This window comes from Oncorhynchus kisutch, linkage group LG4, assembly GCF_002021735.2.
Source record: "Oncorhynchus kisutch isolate 150728-3 linkage group LG4, Okis_V2, whole genome shotgun sequence".
Classification (NCBI taxonomy): domain Eukaryota; kingdom Metazoa; phylum Chordata; class Actinopteri; order Salmoniformes; family Salmonidae; genus Oncorhynchus; species Oncorhynchus kisutch.
Window position 1 is genome coordinate 78,061,754 of NC_034177.2, and position 24,365 is coordinate 78,086,118.

Sequence of the window (24,365 nt, forward strand, 5' to 3'; positions counted from 1 at the left end):
AATGGAGAAGCTTCTCCGGTGGTTCATTTTCATGCCAGCCAGGTAGGCTATACTCCTGTTGTAAAAGAGAAGCAATGTGCTTAAAATGAGGAAAAGTTGAGAAATAAACATAGTAGGCCTAGCCTATAGAAAGCTGATGGGATCCTCTTTTTTAGAGAAGCCATTAAATCTCTTTCTCATGCAATTGCATAGCCTATAGAAATATCGATAAACATGAGTTCATGGGCTCTCATGAAGTGTTTGATTTGATTTTTCTAAAACATTTGCATTGATGTCAGAGTGATTAGAGGGACAATAGAGTGCTGAGTACCAGGCAGTTATCAAATTTGGAAGGCTGGGTTAGCTGTTGTGACGTAATTGCCATACAGGCCTAGCTAGGTTTCCAGATTGGTTTGTGCTTTAGTTTAGCTACTGTAACTCTTTATACAGTATGTATAGCAATGACAATGAAAAAAATAAGGAATAGAGCCCCACAGTGGAGGTGTCATAATAGCCATAAAAGCTAGAGGTCAAACAGGGAAATGGTTCCAATCTTTTTTCCTATGGGGGATTTAAGAAACACTTCAAATGAGGGCTGTGTTTTGTGTAGGCTTACCCTGGCGTGAGGTTTTGATAACCATGCAAATCTCTCTACAAATCGCTGAAGGTCATCTCTAGCTGACACCTTTACCAACAGGTTGTGTCAATTTAAAACTTGCACAAGACAGTTCACAGAATTGTCAATTTAAAATAAATTTAGCAAATGTATCGATTACTACATTTCGCTAACATTAGTTAATCCAGAGATTCCAACCTTTGCATAAATTACGCAGTCTCGTCCATAATCATCGTGGCATTTGTAGTTCTTTATGATAGCCACATTAGCAGCTAATTAGCGTTTCGTTTTGGAGGGGTAAATGCAGGTGAATATATCGATAAAAGTCACCTTGTCCTAGAGGGATTTACATGGTTATCAAAACATCACACCAGAGTAAGCCTACATGAAACACAGCCCTTATTTTTCCCCTATGGGAAAAATGAATGGTGGAAAAAGGATTGGAACCATTTCCCTGTTATGGGTATAATGACTCATACTGTGGTACTATATCGGCTGAAGCACTAACTGTTGTGTCGACCAGCCTGGTAACACTAGATGACCAGGACACTAAACAAGGCCCAAATAACGGCTAAGCAATTCAAGTGCCAGTTGATTCTACCACTTCAGCCCTTCTTTTAATGTCAGTGGGACTGCTGACGAGGCCACTTGACATACTTGAAACCTTTTAATGCCATTTTCTAATCATGTTAATATAAACGTTTTACGAGACCATATTCATGTTGTTTCATTGAGCAGTGATTCATCAGGCATACTTTTTTCATTGAAATGTTTAACACCTTTATGAAATTGTTGTGCTTGTTCTGAATTTAAAAGCTTTATTAAAACAGATGTACCTGCGACCTGCTTTAGTTTGCGTCAGCCATTCAAAAGGTCATTTCAGAGTTTATCACTCGTAGACAGACACACGTAACAATGGGATGGTAGTATGGTGTGTAAATATTTGTATGAACATAACAAGATTCAACAACTGAGACATAAACTGAACAAGTTCCACAGACATGTGGACTAACAGAAATTGAATAATGTGTCCCCGAACAAAGGGGGGGCCAAAATCAAAGGTAACAGTCAGTATCTGGTGTGGCCACCAGCTGCATTAAGTACTGCAGTACATCTCCTCCTCATGGACTGCACCAGATTTGCCAGTTCTTGCTGTGAGATGTTACCCCACTCTTCCACCAAGGCACCTGCAAGTTCCCGGACATTTCTGGGGGGAATGGCCCTAGCCCCACACCCTCCGATCCAACAGGTCCCAGACGTGCTCAATGAGATTGAGATCTGGGCTCTTCGCTGGCCATGGCAGAATACTGACATTCCTGTCTTACAGGAAATCACGCACAGAACGAGCAGTATGGCTGTTGGCATTGTCATGCTGGAGGGTCATGTCAGGATGAGCCTGCAGGAAGGGTACCACATGAGGGAGGAGGATGTCTTCCCTGTAACGCACAGAGTTGAGATTGCCTGCAATGACAACAAGCTCAGTCCGATGATGCTATGACACACCGCCCCAGACATTGACAGACCCTCCACCTCCAAATCGATCCCGCTCCAGAGTACACGCCTCGGTGTAACGCTCCAGAGTACACGCCTCGGTGTAACGCTCCAGAGTACACGCCTCGGTGTAACGCTCATTCCTTCAACGATAAACGCGAATCCGACCATCACCCCTGGCGAGACAAAACCGCGACTCGTCAGTGAAAAGCACTTTTTGCCAGTCCTGTCTGGTCCAGCGACGGTGGGTTTGTACCCATTGGCGACGTTGTTGCCGGTGATGTCTGATGAGGACCTGCCTTACAACAGGCTTTACAAGCCCTCAGTCCAGCCTCTCTCAGCCTATTGTGGACAGTCTGAGCACTGATGGAGGGATTGTGCGTTCCTGATGTAACTCGGGCAGTTGTTGTTGCCATCCTGTACAAGTCCAGCAAGTGATGTTCGGATGTACCGATCCTGTGCAGGTGTTTTTACACGTGGTCTGCCACTGCGAGGACAATCAGCTGTCTGTCCTGTCTCCCTGTAGCTCTGTCTTAGGCGTCTCACAGTACGGACATTGCAATTTATTGCCCTGGCCACATCTGCAGTCCTCATGCCTCCTAGCAGCATGCCTGAGGCATGTTCGCCCAGATGAGCAGGGACCCTGGGCGTCTTTCTTTTGGTGTTTTTCAGAGTCAGTACAAAAGGCCTCTTTAGTGTCCTACGTTTTCATAACTGGGACCTTAATTGCCTACCATCTGTAATCTGTTAGTGTCTTAACGTCCGTTCCACAGGTGCATGTTCATTAATTGTTTATGGTTCAATGAACAAGCATGGGGAAACAGTGTTTAAACCCTTTACAATGAAGATCTGTTAAGTTATTTGGATTTTTACGAATTATCTTTGGATCCTGAAAAGGGGGTGTTTCCTGAAAAAGGGACGTTCCTTTTTTTGCTGAGTTTACATCTCCACCCAGAACCTAATCGAACATCTGATGCAATTAAACAAGATTTCTGGGTTTCTGATTGTGAAGACACAGAACATCCAGTACCTGGCCAGCTGTTGCAGGAGGCCCAGCAGTGATCGTCGTCCCCGCTCCTCGTCCATCTTCAGCACATACAGGGCTGGGATGTTGGGGGAAGAGCGGGGCAAAGGGGTCCAGCTGCAGGGCAGGGGTGGAAGAGAAAGACTGTTCACAACCAGAGGTTTCGGTAGACTTTAGACTCACAGCACCACACACACATTGCCGAACACCATCTGTCTTTGGTAGTCTGAGCACGATAGTCCCAGTCCTGGTGTATTATATTACACACACACAAAAACTCACAAAAGGTGAAGGACCAATATTTCAGCCTGGTCTGAATCAACCATTTCCTGATGACCTCCACACTTCCTTTCTTATTAAGTAAAAGCTCTCAGCCAGAGAGTGAACTCTACACAACTCCTCCCGATCTCAACTGCGCACTCCCGACCCTGGGCCATGACCCCTGCCAGGATTCCATGCTACAGTACAGCGTTACTTCACTTCAGCCCATGGCTTTCTTAACGCCACTCACATTCCACATGAATGAATAATGCACAGGACAAACGGATTTAAAAAGAAGAAGCACTACAGGTTATTTATCAACCTTAGTCATCTTCACTACGTCATTAGCTTTTTTTTAAATGTATACATCGATAAAGAATTCTCTGCATTTGGAACATAATTTCAAATAAAAATATTAAGCAAAGTAGTGAACTACAGTTAAATGCCAAAATAAAGGAAACACCAACATAAAGTGTCTTATAGGGCATTGGGCCACCAGGAGGCCCCAGAACAGCTTCAATGTACCTTGGCATAGATTCTACATGTGTCTGGAACTATTGGACGGATGCAACATCATTCTTCCACAAGAAAATTCCTAATTTTGTGTTTTGTTGATGGTGGTGGAAAACACTGTCTCAGGCACCACTCCAGGATCTCCCATAAGTGTTCAATTGAGTTGAGATATGGTGACTGACAGACACACACTTTAAATAAAGGTTAAATAAAATAAATGAAAAATGAAACCCCCTGTGCTCCTTTGAAATCCCTCTTTCAAAGTCACAGGTCTCGTCTAGCCATGGTAGCTAAAATAATGGGCAACTGGGCATTTTATACATGACCCTAAGCATGATGGGATTTTTTAATTGCTTAATTACTTCGGGAACCACACCTGTGTGGAAGCATCTGCTTTCAATATACTTTGTAGCCCTCACTCAAATGTTTCCTTTATTTTGGCAGTTACCTGTGTTTACGAACTCAACATATTTCTGTAATCCTGTTTCGCATTACAGAAAGAAAAAAGAAAAAATCGCCCAGAAGTTGACCTCATCGCTACCTTCTTTTAGTCTGTCTGGATTCAGAGCTTGAAAGTCACAGGAACTGGTGGCATTAACGACTTCCACGTACAGCATGGCCTATGGGGTGTTTTCCTTGACATTTTTCACAAATTGACCTACAACTCCAGCAAATAATATATCTATGTTTATTGTGCGTAATTGAAGTCACATTGACATCAAATTACACGAAAGTCTGCACAGTTAAGCATGAGAATCTCAAATTAGGATTCTGGCATTATTGAATATGTGTTGTAAGAAGTGTTGCCAACTTCTTACAGAATTCACACACATACTGTTGGATTCGAGGGCTCCAGACCCCACAGTGAATTCACACACATAGGAATCGAAGGCTCCAGACCCCACAGTGAATTCACACACACAGGAATCGAAGACTCCAGACCCCACAGTGAATTCACACACACAGGAATCGAAGGATCCAGACCCCACAGTGAATTCACACACATAGGAATCGAAGGATCCAGACCCCACAGTGAATTCACACACACAGGAATCGAAGGCTCCAGACCCCACAGTGAATTCACACACACAGGAATCGAAGGCTCCAGACCCCACAGTGATTAGTGTCCGTGCCATCTCCCAGGTCCACCCAATCAGACAGGTAATTAACTCCACCGTAATCTTTAATTGGACATCAAACTCCAAAAGGTCTTGGCAGAGAAGGAGAAATGCCATTTCATTAGACTGAGAAGTCCCGGCATTGGGAACAATTAGGCACTAATGAACAACACTATGCAGTAATTGGTAATGGCTTCACAACACAAAAGATGAAAGGATCAAAGACTAGGAGGTTCACGTCTAAACGAAGCCAAATACCTTTAAAAAAAAACACACAAAAAGCCAATTAGGGTTGAAAGGCAAATACCAGTACACCCCGAGTGCTCCATTTCCTCAATTACAGTGTAAAATGATACACCATTAAGCTTGAATACAGCTAGGTAGAAAGATGACCCATAGCATGTTTTACAGTACATGCATGTTCTGGTGGATAACGCTGCATCAGCAGAGGCTCAGAATTCATCACCGGAAAAGTGTGTGAATCAGTCATTGTTTCAGTATAGGTCGTCATAGACACAAAGTAAATTACCAAACAAAAATGACCCATCCTTAGACACCCTTTTAGTGTATTTAACCCCATTACTAGATGGAGTAAAGACGTCAACCAGGAAGGAACCAAGGTTAATATAACCACCGACTGACAAATGGTCTTACGTTATAGCAATAACATACCTGAACACTGACTTCCATTATATACCAGCACTACAGTCATTATGCCACTGAAACAAGGATAGAAACAGAGCAGAATCATCTCTCCATCATCTATACCCCAATACCTCCTATCCAACCTCATCAACATCATGTTCCAGGGCATCCCTTGTCCCCCCAATTGAGCTGGATAATCCACGCTCCAGTGACTAATCACAAGTTTCAGGCTAAATTAAGGCATGGAAATGCCACAATCACAAACAGCACCCAGAACTGCCTGGCGTGGAGAAGCTGCTGTGGTGATGTCCTCGTAATGCCTTATCCAGAGACTGGAGTGTGTGTGCATGCTTTATGTGTGCGTGTGCATGCTTTGTGCGTGTATGTTCTGTGCGTGCACTTGCGTGATTTGTGTGCTTTGAGTGTATGCTTTGTGTTTGTTCGTGCGTGTGTGCATGTATGCTTTGTGTGCATTGTGCATGTGCGTGTGTATGCTTTGTGTGTGTGTTTTCTTTGTGTGTGTGTGAGCGTGTGTATGCTTTGTGTGTGTGTGTTTTCTTTGTGTGTTGGTGTGCTTTGTGTGTGTGTATGTTTTGTGTGTGTGTGACTGGGTATGCTTTGTGTGTGTGTGCTTTGTGTGTACGTGCACATGCGTGCGTGCGGGTGTGTGTGTATGCAGTGTGAGCGCGCGCATGCTTTGTGTGTGTGCACGTGAGTATGCTTTGTGTGTATGTGTGTATGCTTTGTGTGTATGCTTTGTGTGTGTATGCTTGTGTGCTTTGTTTTTGTGTGTATGCTTCTGTGCTTTGTTTTTGTGTGTGCGCGCATGAGTGTATGCGTGCGGGTGTGTGTGTATGCATTGTGTGAGCGCGCGCGCATGCTTTGTGTGTGTGCACGTGAGTGTATGCTCTGTGTGTGTGCATGCTTGTGTGTGTGTGTGTGTATGCTTTGTTTTTGTGTGTGAGTGTATGCTCTGTTTTTGTGTGTATGCTTTGTTTTTGTGTGTGTGTGTATGCTTTGTTTTGTGTGCGTGTATGTGCTTTGTGTGTGTACGTGTGTATGCGCATGTGTGTGTATGCTTGTTTTTATGTGTGTGTGTGTGCTTGGTGTGTGTGTGTGCTTGTGTATGCTTGTGTGCGTGTGTGTGTATGCGTGTGTGTATGCTTGTGTGTGTGTATGCTTGTGTGCGTGTGTGTGTATGCGTGTGTGTATGCTTGTGTTTGTGTATGCTTTGTATGCTCTGTTTGTGTGTGAGTGTGTATGTGCTTTGTGTGTGTGAGTGTGTATGTGCTTTGTGTGTGTGCGTGTGTATGCGCATGTGTGTATGCTTGTTTTTATGTGTGTGTGTGTGTGTGTGTGTGTGTGTGTGTATGCTTGTGTGCGTGTGTGTGTATGCGTGTGTGTATGCTTGTATGCGTATGCTTGTATGCGTGTGTGTGTATGCTTGTTTTTATGTGTGTGTGTGTGTGTGTGCTTGGTGTGTGTGTGTGTGTGTGTGTGTGTGTGGGCGTGTATATGATTGGTGTGTGTGTATGCTTTGTGTGTGTGCATGCATGCGTGTGCGTGAGTGTGCTTGGTGTGTGTGTGTATGCTTGGTGTGTGTGTGTTTGTATGCTTGTGTGTGTGTGTGTGTGTGTTTGTATGCTTGTGTGTGTGTGTGTGTGTTTGTATGCTTGTGTGTGTGTGTGTGTTTGTATGCTTGTGTGTGTGTGTGTGTTTGTATGCGTGTTTGAATGCTTGTGTGTGTATGCGTGTTTGTATGCTTGTGTGTGTGTGTTTGTATGCTTGTGTGTGTGTGTGTGTATGCTTGGTGTGTGTGTGTGTGTGTGTGTGTGTGTGTGTGTATGCTTGGTGTGTGTGTGTGTGTATGCTTGGTGTGTGTGTGTGTATGCTTGGTGTGTGTGTGTGTGTGTGTATGCTTGGTGTGTGTATATGCTTGGTGTGTATGCTTTGTTTTTTGTGTGTGTGTATGCTTTGTTTTTGTGTGTGTGTATGCTTTGTGTGTGTGTGTGTGTGCGTGTGTGCATGCTTGTGCGTGCGTGCATGCATGCGTGTGCGTGCTTGGTGTGTGTGTGTGTGTGTGTGTGTGCTTGGTGTGTGTGTGTGTGTGTCTGTATATGTTTGTATGCTTGTGTGTGTATGCGTGTGTGTGTGTGTGTGTGTGTATGCATGCTTGTGTGTGTGTGTGTGTATGCATGCTTGTGTGTGTGTGTGTATGCATGCTTGTGTGTGTGTGTGTGTGTGTGTGTGTGTGTGTATGCATGCTTGTGTGTGTGTGTGTGTGTGTGTGTGTGTGTGTGTGTGTGTGTATGCTTGGTTTGTGTGTGTGTGTGTATGCTTGGTGTGTGTATATGCTTGGTGTGTATGCTTTGTTTTTTGTGTGTGTGTATGCTTTGTTTTTTGTGTGTGTGTATGCTTTGTGTGTGTGTGTGTGTGCGTGCGTGCATGCTTGTGCGTGCGTGCATGCGTGTGCGTGCTTGGTGTGTGTGTGTGTGTGTGCTTGGTGTGTGTGTGTGTGTCTGTATATGTTTGTATGCTTGTGTGTGTATGCGTGTGTGTGTGTGTGTGTGTGTGTGTGTGTGTGTGTGTGTGTGTATGCTTGTGTGTGTGTGTGTGTATGCTTGTGTGTGTGTGTGTATGCTTGGTTTGTGTGTGTGTGTGCTTTGTTTTTTTGTGTGTGCGTGTGCATGCTTGGTGTGTGTGTGTTTGTATATATGTGTATGCTTGGTGTGTGTGTTTGTATGCTTGTGTGTGTGTGTGTATGCTTGTGTGTGTGTGTGTGTGTATGCATGCTTGTGTGTGTGTGTGTATGCATGCTTGTGTGTGTCGGTGTGTTTGCTTGGTTTGTGTGTGTGTGTGCTTTGTTTTTTTGTGTGTGCGTGTGCATGCTTGGTGTGTGTGTGTGTGTATGCTTGTGTGTGTGTGTGTGTGTATGTGTGTGTGTGCCAGTGTGTGTGTGTGAATGCTTGTGTGTGTGTGTGTGTGTGTGTGTGTGTGTATGCTTGTGTGTGTGTGGGTGTGTGTGCATGCTTGTGTGTGTGTGTGTGGGTGTGTGTGTATGCTTGTGTGTGTGTGTGTATGCATGTGTGTGTGTGTGTATGCTTGTGTGTGTGTGTGTGTGTGTGTGTGTATGCTTGTGTGTGTATGCTTGTGTGTATGTGTGGGGGTGTGTGTGTATGCTTGTGTGTGTGTGTGTGTGTGTGTATGCGTGTGTGTGTGTGTGTGTATGCTTGTGTGTGTGTGTGTGTGTGTGTGTATGCTTGTGTGTGTGTGTGTGTGTGTGTATGCTTGTGTGTGTGTATATGCTTGTGTGTGTGTGTGTATGCTTGTGTGTGTGTGTATGCTTGTGTGTGTGTGTGTATGCGTGTGTGTGTGTGTGTGTGTATGCGTGTGTGTGTGTGTGTGTATGTGTGTGTGTGTGTGTGTGTGTATGCGTGTGTGTGTGTATGCGTGTGTGTGGGTGTGTGTGTATGCTTGTGTGTGTGTGTGTGTGTATGCGTGTGTGTGTGTGTGTATGCTTGTGTGTGTGTGTGTATGCTTGTGTGTGTGTGTGTGTATGCTTGTGTGTGTGTGTGTGTGTATATGCTTGTGTGTGTGTGTGTGTGTGTGTGTATGCTTGTGTGTGTGTGTATGCTTGTGTGTGTATGCTTGTGTGTGTGTATGCTTGTGTGTGTATGCTTGTGTGTGTGTATGCTTGTGTGTGTATGCTTGTGTGTATGCGTGTGTGTGTGTGCCAGTGTGTGTGCTAGTGTGTGTGTGCCAGTGTGTGTGTGTGTGTGTGTGCCAGTGTGTGTGTGTGCCAGTGTGTGTGTGTGTGTGCCAGTGTGTGTGTGTGTGTGTGTGCCAGTGTGTGTGTGGGCCAGTGTGTGTGTGTGTGTGTGTGTGTGTGCCAGTGTGTGTGTGTGTGTGTGTGTGTGTGTGTGCCAGTGTGTGTGTGTGTGTGTGCCATGTGGCGAGCCAGGAGATATAACACTGTGTGGGGTAGGGATGCCAATAGACATTTGGGGAGAGGGGGCTAAATAACAAATTAGAATACAAAAATGAGGGGTTCTGAGTTTAGGGGAAAGTGTGTAGGTACGAGCGAGGAATGGTGGGATCCCCTTAGGTTTACGTCAATGTGACAGCAGGAGGTTGGGAGCACTTAAACCCAATTTTCAGGCCATCAACGCTGGATGACTCAGCTGTGTGACATCGAATCCAATGCCCAATCTCACCACACACATTGGTTTTGCACATTGACGTGTTAACCTTACGCAGCCCCGAGGTAGCAATTTCAGGGCTAGTTCTCCTCAGCATTGTGCCATTGCTTAGCTCCTACAAAAAAACTAAACAGACAAACAGAGATATGGATCATTTGAGATCTACATGTCATTCAACGCTCTTGAATGTTACATATTGCTGAATAATTTTACATACATTAAGATATCAGGGGATAAATATCTAATCAATATGACATGTTTTAGAACCTACTCAATTGGACTTTGACATTTACAAATCTTTTCAAAAACATCTGTTAAAAGTGGTTTGCTCAGAAGGGCATGGAAATGACTGACAGGTCTGGGAGAGAAGTTCCCTTGACTGAATGGCATGTCTCCACCGGTCTTGACAAAACTACCCCTTGCAGGTAACAATGTCGACCTAGAGAGCTGTGACCTTATTAGACCCAGTAAACATACCAACATGCCTCTGGTGCTCAGTTCTGTTCTATACACAATGTTACAATACATAAAAATGTATTAATTAGCGTCCATTCAAGAAACATTTATCCCTTGAGGTCCACACTCACACACTCATTATACCCTCCCCCTTTCACACATATCAATACACGCACACACCAGGGTGACACTGCTGCTGAAGGGGTCTCCGAGGGCGTGGATCTAGGGAACAGACTTGGAAGATGTAGTCACCCAGACAGGAGGGCTCGTGGTGCTTGGTGGAGGCCCTCAGCTCTGATACAGGGGAGAGCACTGCCACCTGGCCAACAGAAAGGGAGGAGGGACAAACAGAACATTTAAATCAGCTACCCAGGATGTATAGACACAATCAAGATTATAAGTGCCAAGTTGGAGGAACTCAACCATTTCAGCTCTACATTCTAGAGCAATTCAGGACACAGAAAGCTACAGGACAAAGAAAGCTACAGGACACAGAAAGCTGAACACCTTGGAGGCCTGGCAGCTCAGCTCCCTGCAGAAGCAGAGTGTTGTTAACCCATCTCACAGACGCAGACCATAACTACAGCAGCCAGATATTTACTGTAGAAGCGAGATATTTACTGTACAAGCCAGATATTTACTGTATATTTTATACATCTATGGCTCTTTTCAATGCTTTTAAATCTTAAATCTTTTAAATGGGTATTTACTGTGTGTATATACATGCATTTTTATGCAGCACAAGAAGTGCCCTACAGGGACAATAAAGATCTATTTCATTGAATTCTCCTACAGATTTCACAGTATGCCCTACAATGATTTCCATGGAAATTATATTACAATATGTTCAGGACGTTCTAATTATTTATCACACCTATTACAAGTATTTTCTGCATTTAAAAACATATTGTAAACACAAGCTATATTTCCATTAACTTGTCCAGAGATTGTTTGTTGACACTTAGAAAGTTTGCACAGAAAAAAAAATGGGAAAATTGCATTCTGTGGTGTTTCCATTTAACTATCGTGTCGATAAAAACAGCTGAACATTGTGACACAACCCTAAAAAATATCATATTTACAGATTTTTTTATTTTATTTTTTACCACGCATAACTTCAAAATGATTTGTCAAATGATCAAAACACAGTTTCCATCATTTGTCACAACATGGAAAGTTTCACAAAACAAAAATCCACCATTGAATGGATAAAAATGGTAGATATTTTGAAAATATCGCTTATAATCTGCAGTTACCATTAAACATGTCGCAATAAAAATAAATGGGACATTGACCCAGGTTTATTAGACAAAAGCAATGTAAACATGTCTACAGTAACATCTAACAGAGTTGGTCAGCCAACTAGGCCACAGAGCAGGATCCATGACACCACTATAGCCAACGGTGCAGAGGTGAATATCAGACACTGGCCTGTGGGAGGAGGCTGTCTCACTCCACAGCTGCTCAGTGCATAGATCAGGCACCATGGGCTTCATCTCTGGAACAAGCACAGACTCGTTGGCAGTCCTGTTGGGCGAGGGCAGGAAGCTGTGCCCTCTGGGGGACATGAGTGGTATCACGTTAAACTGCACCGTTGCCAAGGAGGGTGCCGCATGCCAGGGGAGTGGAACCGGCTACAGACATGGGTCAGAAGACAGCAGAGGGGTGGCTAATTATGGTCAATGGTGTGGTTGTTGTAAATGAGACAAGCTTTTGAGCATGAATGTTTGACTAGAACTGTATGATCCTGTGGGACAGCAGGCACCCCATTTATATCATATTAATATCCTATTTGGGTATCTGACTGAAAGCCTGCACTCTGTGGCACTCCAGGGACAGAACTGAAGACGCCTGGTATAAACTCACCTGAGTGCAGCCAGGCTGAAGATGCTGGGTGAGTAAGTCCATGAGTGGAGGCCTGGTGATGAGTTCATCAGAAAGCTGGGTGTCAAAATAAGCATAAGTGATATTTGGGTGTCTGTGAATCCAGAGACACTCCCCCAAAAAATCAAGGCAACATTATATAAACGAAGACATTGAAAAATCATTGATACGCCTGTTTAAGTTCACGTCCTCTTGGTGAAATTTGGACACGTTCTATGGCTACAAAGCGCAGGGAGGCAGGTGAGCCATGGTTGGCTTCTATACAGTGGCGTGCAATAGCATAGTCCGTGTTTATATTACGAATAGCAGCCTTATGTTCGGCGATGCGGAGTTTCAATGCTCATTTAGTTTGACCAATAGAAGCAGCCCACAGAAGTTTGAGCATGTATATGATATTTGTGGTGCTACAATTAATGAAGCTTTGGATTTTGTATAATTTACCTGTTCTCGGGTGGAAAAGTACTGTAGTATTGGTCATGTTGTCACAATATACACAGTGGCCACACGGGCCTGGGGCCAAGTGTCATGCTTCTTGGGCAGCTGCATGCTTTGCATAACAATCTGCTAAAACCAATGAGAGGGGGCAATGTTGTGAACACTGGTAGACTTGGATCACTTTTGTTTCAATACAATGGATTTGATGAGACCGCACTCTGTGGAAAAACACTGACGTGGGGGCATTTTGTCCAGGTTTCTATTAGTGCCATTGAGTAGGCTTCCACGTTCAGTCTCAAGCACAGGTATAGCCCTGTTCAATGGCACTATAATCATTCCCACATTGCAGGAGCCTGGTGCACATATCAATGGCTTTGTGCTCAGTTACATCGAAGTCTTAGGAATTGACCCACCGATATGTTCTGCTTAAGGTGTCCTGGGTGGTTACGGTCTGCACGTAAAAGTGTACTCCTACTCTGCGGCTTGCAGAAGATAGTAGACTCCCAACTTGTTTTCTTTATTTTTGTTGACTTTAAGATCCAAGAAGTCTATTTTTTCTCAACTTCTCTCTGCTGTGAATTTTAGATAGGGGTCAGATAAGAAATGAACTCGGAGAAGAGCGTCATTACCGTTCCATACCTGTAGGATGTTCTCTATGTATCGTTTTCAGGTGACATTCTAGAAATATAGGTCCCAACTCAGAAAGCCCGAACCCAAGACCAAACTAGCAATCTATATCAGTCCAATGTGGACCGATGGCACTCAAACAAAAAGGGCAACGTCCATTTGCTATAGTTCGGATCAGGGTTCGATTATTTGTTACATGGGCAGTGTCCATGTCTGTCTTGCCTACTACTTACTAAAACGACATACTAATCATACTACATAATACTTAGACATACTGTTTATTAAAACTGAATGCAGTATGCAACAAATATCAACATACTAGGCTCACCCATCCTGAGAATGCGTCATCCCATGGAATCCCATTCAAATCATGGTACCAATATTAATCATTATTGCACATGATATTCAAATCATCTTTAAGGGCCTTTGTTGGGCGTCACAATCAATTTGACATAGTTTCGGATGATTTGGACATGATGAATGAATAATGCTAAGATCAGTACCATGACCTGAATTGGATTTGTGCCACAAATTCTAAAACGTTAGCATTTGAAAACAGTGCCAGGGAAATAAAACCAAAGCATAGATTGCTGTGATACCTTGTCCATAGACTGCTTACAGGGCAAGAAAACCTGTTTCATTTTGTAATTTGGGTGAACTATACCTGGCCCTGGTCAGACCAACTTAAATCCAATCTAAGGGATTGTAACTCGGCTTTGAGTCATCACTAATGCCATGAGAATTCTATTCTTAAATTCCATTTATGCCGTGAATAATCCATTTTTTTACCACTGAAAAATCATGAAGGAAACATTAAACATTTCTAACACAAGGGGTTGTTCTTGCATGTTATCTTACATCTGAAATGACTGAGTGTATGCCCTGCACAGTGTCATATAACCATGGAGGGCTTGCAGTTGAAGAAGACGATTTTCATGGTGCTGTCAGAGACGTATTGCACACAGGCAGCCTCGAACAGACCTGCCAGAGACACAGGAGATGAGCAATTAACAAGCCATAATGGGGCTAGCAATTAAGGTACCGGCAGCCAGCTAACAGAGCAGTCAAGGAGCGCAAGAGGACCAACAGTATGCTGGCTCCAACATTCAGGTTTCAACATCCATTATAGTTTATTTATATGGTGCTTTCCATCATTCTCTTTGCCACAATTTGTTTCACATTTGTGTTGACTATTTCTATTGAGAGTCTCACCTGTAGGTATGCACACCACTCTCATCCAGAAGGTGCAGCATACTGAATACAGTGGGAAGAGGTTCCCTGAGAACACAGAGACACAAACAGTGGCATGTTCAAAACACTCCTGACACACTAGCATCGACCAAAAGGGATCAGAAACAGCAGGGAGTGGGTATTATGGGTTTTTGCTGTGTACTGTATGTACCCGGGAGGACTTGGAGGAGCCTCGGGTGCAGGGCTTTTTGCGTTCCAACAGCAGACCAAATTTAGTGGGCCACACATTGAAGACCTGTAATTTCATGAAATCCTATTCAAGGTGATGTTGGAGAAAAAAAGTTTAATAATCTTGTGAATCATGACTCTAGTCAACATTTGAATGGCTCACTAAAGAAACAGACAGTCTGCATTCTCATAGTATCTCTTGTTGGGGATCAAGACATATCCCTATTTACCATGATTGTAGAATGGTGGAGTCTTAGTCTTGTCTTATCAACTACAACTGGTTAAAAAAATTCTGGTCTGTAAATGTGGACCCAATCAACATGAGCTAAATTCACCCCCAAGAAACCACCGTCATTTCCCCTGTACGTCACGACGTAGGCCTAGGTTTACTCAGTTTCCCGTAACTCACCAGGAAAAAATACAAAAATTAAATCATGTCAAGTGGATTTTGATGTGAAAAATAATGACACATACATGCCAAGGCCGTAAATTGCATGATGCCGTTTTTCATTGTAATCTGAAGCCTCTCGTCAGCTGTCTGTGAACCAAATCACTCATTACCATTGGTTAAGAAGACAATGGACTGGTCCTGGGGAATATAAATAACTGTGCAAAACAAACATAATTACTGTCCATATCTGCTGGTTCTACTTAAGGGATTCTAATGAGGAAATTAGATGGCCAGGACTGGAAGACATGACAAAATGTTCAAAAAAGGATTTCTCTAACCAATGTTGACAGTACATCACAATTCAAGATGTCATCACAGGGTAGTACATCACAAAATTCAACACACCATAAACGCATCAAATGGTTGCTAGCACACATTTTAGACAACGCGCTGTTACATCAGTCAGCGATAAGGAACTCACCTGAAAGTGTAGAGGGGAGATTAAGTCCTTCGGTGTCACACTGTGCACATTCACACAGCTGCTCGGGACAATACACACAGTCTGTTCCATAACATCTTGCTCTGCAATACAAGAAAGCAAATTAACCACTTCACAACATCACTGGAGAAAAAATGTTTAAAATGTACATCAATGAGCTCTGGAATTTAATGATGACATGTCGTGAGGAAGAGGATGTGGCATAGGCCTACTTCTTTTGCCCAATACCAAAATTACACCATAATGCTTGAAAAAGGGAGTTAGGGAGATATTACTGGATATACATACTGAAAAAAAAGTATTATTGATAAGCGGACTACTATCTCAATGTTGACGATGAAAACAGACATGCCATATAATGTACACACAGTATGTATGTATACACTGAATGTACAATACATTAGGAACAAATACCTCCATGACAGACTGACCAGGTGAAAGTTATGATCCCTTATTGATGTGACTTGTTAAATCCACTTCAATCAGTGTAGATGAAGGGGAGGAGACAGGTTAAAGAAAGATGTTGTTTAAGCCTTGAGACATGGATTGTGTATGTGTGCCATTCAGAGGGTGAATGAACAAGACAATAAAGATTTAAGTGCCTTTGAACGGGATATGGTAGTCAGAGCCAGGCACACCTGACTTTTTTGAGTGTGTCAATAACTGCAATGCTTCTGAGTCACGCTCAACATTTTCCTATGTCTATCAAGAATGGTCCACCAGCCAAAGGACATCCAGCCAACTTGACACAACTATGGGAAGCATAGGCCAGCATCCCCGTGGAATGCTTTCAACACCTTGTAGAGTCCATGCCCAAATTGAGGCTGTTCTGACGGCAAAAGGGGTGCAACTTACTAAGATGGCGCAGAAGGCAGACGTTTTAAGTGCCCCCAACCGATTGTGTTTTTTTGTTTGTTTGTAACTTATTTTTAAATATTTTGTACATAATGTTGCTGCTACATCTCTTATGACCAAAAATAACTTCTAGACATCAGTACTGCGATTACTCACCACAGACTAGCGGAATCCTTTTTCTTCTTTCACGACTCTGACGAGCCCGAGGCGGAGGAAATTCGGCTCCCTCGGGAACAGGCCCCGACTCCAGTGATCTGCGTGAAGAGGTGGAGAAAGACTGCCGGAGAAAGACGGGCCGGCGAGCGGGCAGCCTTCTGAGAATTTGAAGGCGATCGAATTAACCCACACTTCCCTCAATTCTGCTAGCAAACATACAATCTTTGAACAATAAAATTGATGCGTTACGTGCAAGATTAAACTACCAAACTGTAACATCTTATGCTTCAGGGGGTCATGGCTGAACGACGACAATATCAACATAAAGCCGCCTGGTTATACGATGTACCGGCAGGATAGAACAGTGGCGTCTGGTAAGACAAGGGGCAGCGGACTATGTATTTTTGTAAATAACAGCTGGTGCACGATATCTAAGGAAGTCTCAAGGTTTTGCTCGCCTGAAGTAGAGTATATTATGAAAGCTGTAGACCACACTACCTACCGAGAGAATTCTCATCTGTATTCTTCGTAGCTGTTTACATAACACCTCAGTCAGAGGTTGGCACTAAGATATCTTGTGTGCTTGTGGCGGAATACAGCTAACACTCACCCAGATGTGGCGGTCATAATAGCCAGGGACTTTAACACAGGGAAACAAATCTGTTTCACCAAATTTCTATCAGCATGTTAAATGTGCAACCAGAGGGAAAATAACTCTGGACCACCTATCCTCCACACACAGAGACCAATATTAAACTCTCCCTACATTTGGCAAATCTGACCATAATTCCATCCTCCTGATTCCTGCTTACAAGCCAAAATTAAAGCAGGAAGCACCAGTGACTAGATCAATAAAAAAAAGTGGTCAGATGAAGCAGATGCTAAGCTACAGGACTGTTTTTCTAGCACAGACTGGAATATGTTCCAGGATTCCTCCAAAGCCATTGAGGAGTACACCACATCTGTCATTGGCTTCATCAATAAGTGCATTGATGATGTCGTCCCCACAATGACCGTACGCACATTCCCCAACCAGAAGCCATGGATTACAGGCAGCATTCGCACCGAGCTAAAGACTAGAGCTGCCGCTTTCAAGGAGCGGGACTCTAATCCGGAAGTTAATAAGAAATCCCGCTATGCCCTCCGACGAACCATCAAACAGGCAAAGCGTCAATATAGGACTAAGCTTGAGTTGTACTACACCGGCTCTGACGCTCGTCGAATGTGGCAGGGCCTGCCAACCATTGTCATGACTGTCCTGATCAGGTCAGGTTACAGGAGACCACAACCCTACAGATTATCTCTCAACCCCAACAGAGGAGGAGAGATCTAGGGGTCTGAAGATGTGGGGGTTTTGTGACCCCTCATGCCCCTGGTAAATCTCAGGCCACAGACAAATTCCTTTGTCCTGTTACTATGGAGAACCAGCCTCAGAATATTAAACATGAAATAAAGGGACGGAAACAATGGTTTCTGTCAGCCACAAAGGTGGTCATGAGGATAGATGGAATATGAAAATGTATGTCATTTTTGTTTTGTTATTAAATGTTAATAGATGACGTTATTACGAAAACATTGAAACGTGAAGAGTTTTCCTAGTATATGTTTGATGTTTATACATTGTACGTTGTGTGGAAAATGTCCAAATCAAAGGGAATGTTTTGGTAAAGGTGAAATGTGAAGTTAGTCATCTAAAATTGGATTTGAGTAAAATCTAGACCTTGCCTCATTAACTTGGTACGCCCAGAGAATTGCCCTAAAGGCGGTTACGCCCACTTCTGACCCAAGGGTATAAAACCTGTGAGTAAAGAATTTACAAAGGAAGACTACGTGACCCAAGCTGGAGCTAAGGTCTAAAAATGTTTTAAAAAATAGAACGCAACAAGTTTGAAGACAAAGAAATCTTTTTCTACCCAAGCTACGGATGAGTAGCTGTGTCTAAGCGGGTGAATTCAAGCCGGACCCCCTAGCATCCAATCCCAGCGAATCGTGGTATCTAAATGGTTTCATCCCTATGATGTGAGCTCTGAGCTACAGAGCTGTCTGTCCTCAGAAGACCCCTTCCAGAGCAAGGGTGAGGGAACAGATTCCTAAGCCAAAAGGACGCTGACATTGTGAGGACGACCAGAAAGGTGTGCCGGGGAAGTGCGTCATCGAGCAGCCTGAACGGTCCACACAGAGAATCCTCTGAGGTCTTCCCCACGTAATTACATCATTATATTCTGACCCATAAGAGCGGCAGTTTGGGGCAAGGCTAGGGTTAGAATAGCATAGCTGACAAATTCACCCAAATGTATATTTCTCTCGTGTACTTTCTTTTTTTTCTCTCTCTTTGAAATCCCCATTGTGGGTAACACGCGCCATAGTGTTGGCCCGTTATACTAAGTTCTAATCAATAGCCTATAATGTGTTTTGTCTATGTGAATCTTTTATCATCATTTTAGCTTTTTAGTAAATAAATATTCAACTAAGATTGGTGTGCTACGAACTCATTGGTGAGACCCGGGTCCGTGCAGATTCACGGACTAATCGATGTTCAGAACTAGATTGTAGAGGTAACTGGTTAATTAGCGGCTGTTAATTATTAATGAATTAATAATTGCTTGATTCAGTTAATCACGCAATTAGAAACTTTTAACCATTCGATGAACAACACTCGTCACATTAACTAATACAACGTCAAAACATCATTAAAGACTACAAATGGAAGCAGAGCCGAGAGCTGCCCATTGACACGTGCCTACTAGACAAGCTAAATTACTTCTATGCCAGCTTTGAGGCAAATAACACTGAAACATGCATGAGAGCACCAGCTATACCGGAAGATTGTGTGATCACGCTCTCCGCAGCCAATGTGAGTAAGACCTTTAGACAGGTCAACATTCACAAGGCCACGGGGCCAGATGGATTATCAGGACATGTACTGCAAGCATGCGCTGACCAACTGGCAAGTGTCTTCACTGACATTCTCAACCTCTCCCTGTCCGAGTCCGTAATACCAACATGTTTTAAGCAGACCACCATAGTGCCTGTTCCCAGAACACTAAGGTAACCTGCCTAAATCACTACCGACCCGTAGCACTCACGTCTGTAGCCATGATGTGCTGGACATGGCTCACATCAACACCATCATCCCAGAAACCCTAGACCCTCTCCAATTTGCATACCGCCCCAACAGATTCACAGATGCAGTCTCTATTGCACTCCACACTGCCCTTTCCCACCTGTACAAAAGGCACACCCATGTGAGAATGCTATTCATCGTCTCATCTGTATTCTTCGTAGCTGTTTACATACCATCTCAGCGTTCAACATCATAGAGCCCTCAAAGCTCATCAATAAGCTAAGGACCCCAGGACTAAACACCTCCCTCTGCAACTGGATTCTGGAATTCCAGACGGACCACCCCCAGGTGGTAAGGGTAGGTAACAACACATCCGCCACACTGATCCTCAACACAGGGGCCCCTCGGGGGTTCGTGCTCAGCCCCCTCCTGTACTCTCTGTTCACTCATGACTGCACGGCCAGGCAGGACTCCAATACCATCAATAGATTTGCCGATGACAACTGTGGTAGGCCTGATCACCGACAACAATGAGACAGCCTATAGGGAGGAGGTCAGAGACACGGCCATGTGGTGTCAGGACAACAACCTCTCCCTCAACGTGATCAAGACAAAGCAGGTGATTGTGGACTACAGGAAAATGAGCACGCCCCCATTCTCATCGACAGGGCTGAAGTGGAGAAAGTTGAGTATTGGTGTCCACATCACCAACAAACTAACCTATTCCCCCTCAGGAGACTGAAAAGATTTGGCATGGGTCCTCAGATCCTCAAAAGGTTCTACAACTTCACCATCGAGAGCATCCTGACTGTTTGCATCACTGCCTGGTATGGCAACTGCTGTGCCTCGACCGCAAGGCACTACAGAGGGTACTGTGAACGGCCCAGCACATAAGCTTCCTGCCATCCAGGACCTCTATACCAGGCGGTGTCAGAGGAAAGCCTTAAAGATTGTCAAAGACTCCAGCCACCCTAGTCATAGACTGTTCTCTTGGCTACCGCATGGCAAGCGGTACCTGAGCGCCAAGTCTAGGTCCAAGAGGCTTCTACCCCAAGCCATAATACTCCTGAACATCTAATCAAATGGCTACCCAGACTATTTGCATTGCCCCCCCACCCCCACTCTCTTGTCATCTATGTATAGTAACTTTAAGAACTCTACCTACATGTACATACTACCTCAACTAACCGGCACATTGACTCTGTACCGGCACCCCCCTGTATATATATATATTTTTTTACTGGTGCTCTTTAGTTTCTTGTTACTTTTATCTCTTATTCTTATCCATATTTTTTTTAAACTGCACTGTTGTTAGGGGCTCATAAGTAAGCATTTCACTGTAATGTCTACACAAAATGAAATCAACACCTGTTGTATTCGGCACATGTGACTAATACAATTTGATTTGAACTCAATACTAGGAAGGTGTGTTCCTAATGTTTTGTAAGCTCGGTGTATGCTCAATATGACATGTTTAGTTAAATTACCTGCCCACAGTGAAAGCCTTGTAAACATGGGAAGCTTGACTCTTGTTCCCTCTGCTCCCTATGACCATGTTTCCTGCTGCATAGAGCTCCTCCTCATTCTCATCACTGTCCACACTGGAACCCTTTCTCAGCAACCAACACTCCTGTAAACATCCACACAATAGTGACTGTTGTCTGTATCAAAAGGAACCACCACATAACAGACCCCCCCCCCCCCCCCCAGTCTTACCCTCACCTTCTGCGGTAGTGACATCCTGGAGGGGACCATGTGTCTGAGGACCTGAGCTTAGAGGCTTGCAGCTGCAGGTTTACATCGTTCGGGTGGTTAATGTACTGAATACGCCAAACGGGACAAATTACTGCAATTCCACTGCGGCTATCATTGTGGCTCGCTCTTCATAGTCGTTCGACATGAGTTTCAGATATCAGCGTTATTTCTGAGCGACGCAGAAGGAGAGAATATCTGACAGTATATTTCACTTAGAGATATCCTGTTAAACTTCACATGAAATGGTGTGAAATACCTAGAAAATACAATGAGACCAGTGACTTAGTGTTCAAAATTAAATAACACAACATGCTAGCCCCGCAGATCATTGTGAATTGCTTATAGTGCAGCCAAATAAACTGCTAGCTAGGTAGAACATGCCGAACGGCAGACAAGTAACTAGCTATCTAGTTAGCCAGCTTTAACAGCTAATGATAGCTAACTACACAGCTAGCCGTTGGTTTGAACAAATAGTAACTTAACAGTAGCGACTTTAGCTAGCAAAGTTACTGTCTGTGACTGTGTTCATCACCATAATTTAGCCAGCCAACAAGTTAGCTACTAGGAGTTTGTTAATATAATCTGGATACATTTCGTAATCTTCAAATACACATAGCATAGCGTTTAGTGTTGCATGTTTGTGTCTGGCTAACTATCTAGCAACCATGTTTAGATTAGCATACTGTCATGCACTGTCTCGATAGCTGGCTGGCATGCCGCAGTGGCACAGGCGCGAACCTGAAAATAAGTCATTTTTTGTCCCTTGTCTCGGAATCATTGTGTTTTCTTTATATGACTCTTACTTGGGTACCACGTATTCAGCATTGTCAACATAAAAACAACTTAAAGCAACCCCTAAAATAAGAATACACATCCGTTTTTCGCAAGTGCTCTGACATCTTGCTGTCCTCAGGATCTTCACCTCACTTGATCAACCAATCAAGTAGGGAGTTGGAAAGCACACGTGTCAAGTGGTAACATTTACATATTCATATTTTCAGTAATAAGATACGTTGTAGACAGAGAGAATGGGAAAGTTATATGAAACCTCTTTTGCTGGACAATAAGTAGGCCTATTTATTATAAGAAATTGCAATGCAAAAAGTATTAATCTCCGAATCATTTACTGTCTGGGATGCAATAGGACAAAGCCAGGTGTAAACATGCAGAACTCTTTGATATAGGCCATGTCCAGATTTTCTTCCATTTTTCTCCATTTTTCATTGTCATTGCTGCTCACGAATCCAGGTGACATAGGGACTAGAGATGGATGTGTCAAAACAATATGAGTTTAATAGAGGTATTTAGGGGACTATTCCATCCCCCTGTGTCCCCGCTAAACTAGGTTTTTCTCTCTGCCAATATTCCTGTTTGTCCCGAGGTACATCACAAAACAGAGTGTGCCTTCACACCTGTTATTGAACTTGATAATTTGTTATATTGTAGTACTCACTCACCTCTGACTGCTCTCAAGATGTCGGTCTAGGGCAGGGCAAAATTGACACCTTAAGAAAGCATTTTTACAAAAATATTTGTGAAATATCTCTCAACATCTGTGATAAGAATTCCTTCCCCATAAGTACTTCCTCTGAATGCAACTGTTCTTGTGTAGCAGTAAAATGTGTCATGTGTATCTGGAACAACCAGAAAATATATTCATATTCAATTCTACTGTACAATTCTTTTGACAAAGGCATGAAAGAATTTTGCCTGTGAACACTCTCCTGCTTTCTGACTGTCACAGATAGACAATATCCAGAGATCCAACTCCTCAGAGAGTTGAATGACATGCCTTAAATACACTATTTATCTTGTTAGTATCGAAGGAAATGCAAAACATGGCTCTACCTCTGAGATCAGCCCAGAAAGACAAAGATGTAATGTGATTGGATCTGATGACTTAAGGTCCCAGGGGCGTTGTAGGGTGGTTTGTGCCTTTGATTACTGGACTAATGAAGCACTGAGACCATTACTGGGCATTAATGTCTTCCATGTGGCTTGAGACACAAATGTATTTACAGAATTAGTTAGGATGCTATGAAGAGCTGTTTGCTTAATTGATCCATTACAGGGATTTCAACCTACAACAGGACTGTGATTACAGGTCCCCCAGGGGCCCAAAATAAGGTGTACCCCCAGCCTACAGTGTGTGTTGTATTTGGGCCCATTTGGAAACCTAAGATCAAAGTTATGGTTTTGTATTGCCTAAATTCAATATTTTTCCATATCAGTAGCTTATCAAAGTTGAGATCTTGAATGAAATGGGGATTGTTTCTTTAAATAAAACAAAGTACATAATTTAGAACATACCTATGATCTATATTTGTAAATGTTCAATTTCCATGTTCAATTTGCCCTTGGTGTCACGATCGTTGTAAGGATCGGACCAAGGCGCAGCGTGAGTAGAGACTCACTGAACAAAACAACAAACAAGCAAATGAAACGTGAAGCTACTGATGTGCACTAAGGCAACTACCCTGTATACATAGACAAGATCCCACAACACAAATGAGGAAAATGGCTACTTAAATATGATCCCCAATCAGAGACAACGATAAACAGCTGTCTCTGATTGGGAACCATATCAGGCCAAAATAGACATACAAAAACTAAAGTAACCACCCTAGTCACACCCTGACCTAACCAAAATATATAGAAAAACAGAGATATCTAAGGTCAGGGCGTGACAGTCCCCCCCAAAGGTGAGACTCCTGGCCCGACCTATAGGGGAGGGTCCGGGTGGGCATCTACCCTCGGTGGCGGCTCCGGTTCTGGACGCAGCCCCCCCTCCTTACACTGATCCCACCGCTTTTGTGGAACCGGACCGTGGATCATCGCTGGAGGCTCTGGACTGCAGCTCGTCGCTGAAGACCCCGGACTGGGGACCGTCACTGGAGGTTCCGGACTGTGGACCGTCGTATCAGGTTCCGGACTGTGGACCGTCGTTGGAGGTTCCGGACTGTGGACTGTCGTTGGAG

General features: G+C 43.6%; 1 protein-coding gene across 5 annotated transcripts; it reads right to left on the minus strand.

Annotated features, from left to right (window-relative positions):
* Window positions 1-5: 5 nt before the first annotated feature.
* LOC116374029 (anaphase-promoting complex subunit 1) lies at window positions 6-22,324 on the minus strand. 5 transcript variants are annotated; one of them, XR_004209854.1, is made up of 9 exons: window positions 21,355-22,318; window positions 21,120-21,262; window positions 16,569-16,726; window positions 15,540-15,640; window positions 14,461-14,526; window positions 14,107-14,229; window positions 10,483-10,621; window positions 3,117-3,227; window positions 6-55 (listed from the first exon to the last, which is right to left on the minus strand). XR_004209854.1 is itself a non-coding variant. In XM_031823705.1 (6 exons), exons 1-5 carry the CDS (start codon window positions 21,385-21,387, stop codon window positions 14,482-14,484), a joined length of 480 nt encoding a protein of 159 aa, XP_031679565.1. In that variant the 5' UTR covers window positions 21,388-22,324; the 3' UTR covers window positions 12,254-14,229; window positions 14,461-14,481. The 5 variants fall into 5 exon arrangements, 1 of the variants encoding a protein (XP_031679565.1); XR_004209855.1 differs by lacking the exons at window positions 6-55; window positions 3,117-3,227; window positions 10,483-10,621 and adding exons at window positions 10,675-11,936; window positions 12,169-12,243 and having other exon boundaries at window positions 21,355-21,556; window positions 22,191-22,318; XR_004209856.1 differs by lacking the exons at window positions 6-55; window positions 3,117-3,227; window positions 10,483-10,621 and adding exons at window positions 10,675-11,936; window positions 12,169-12,220.
* Window positions 22,325-24,365: the final 2,041 nt, after the last annotated feature.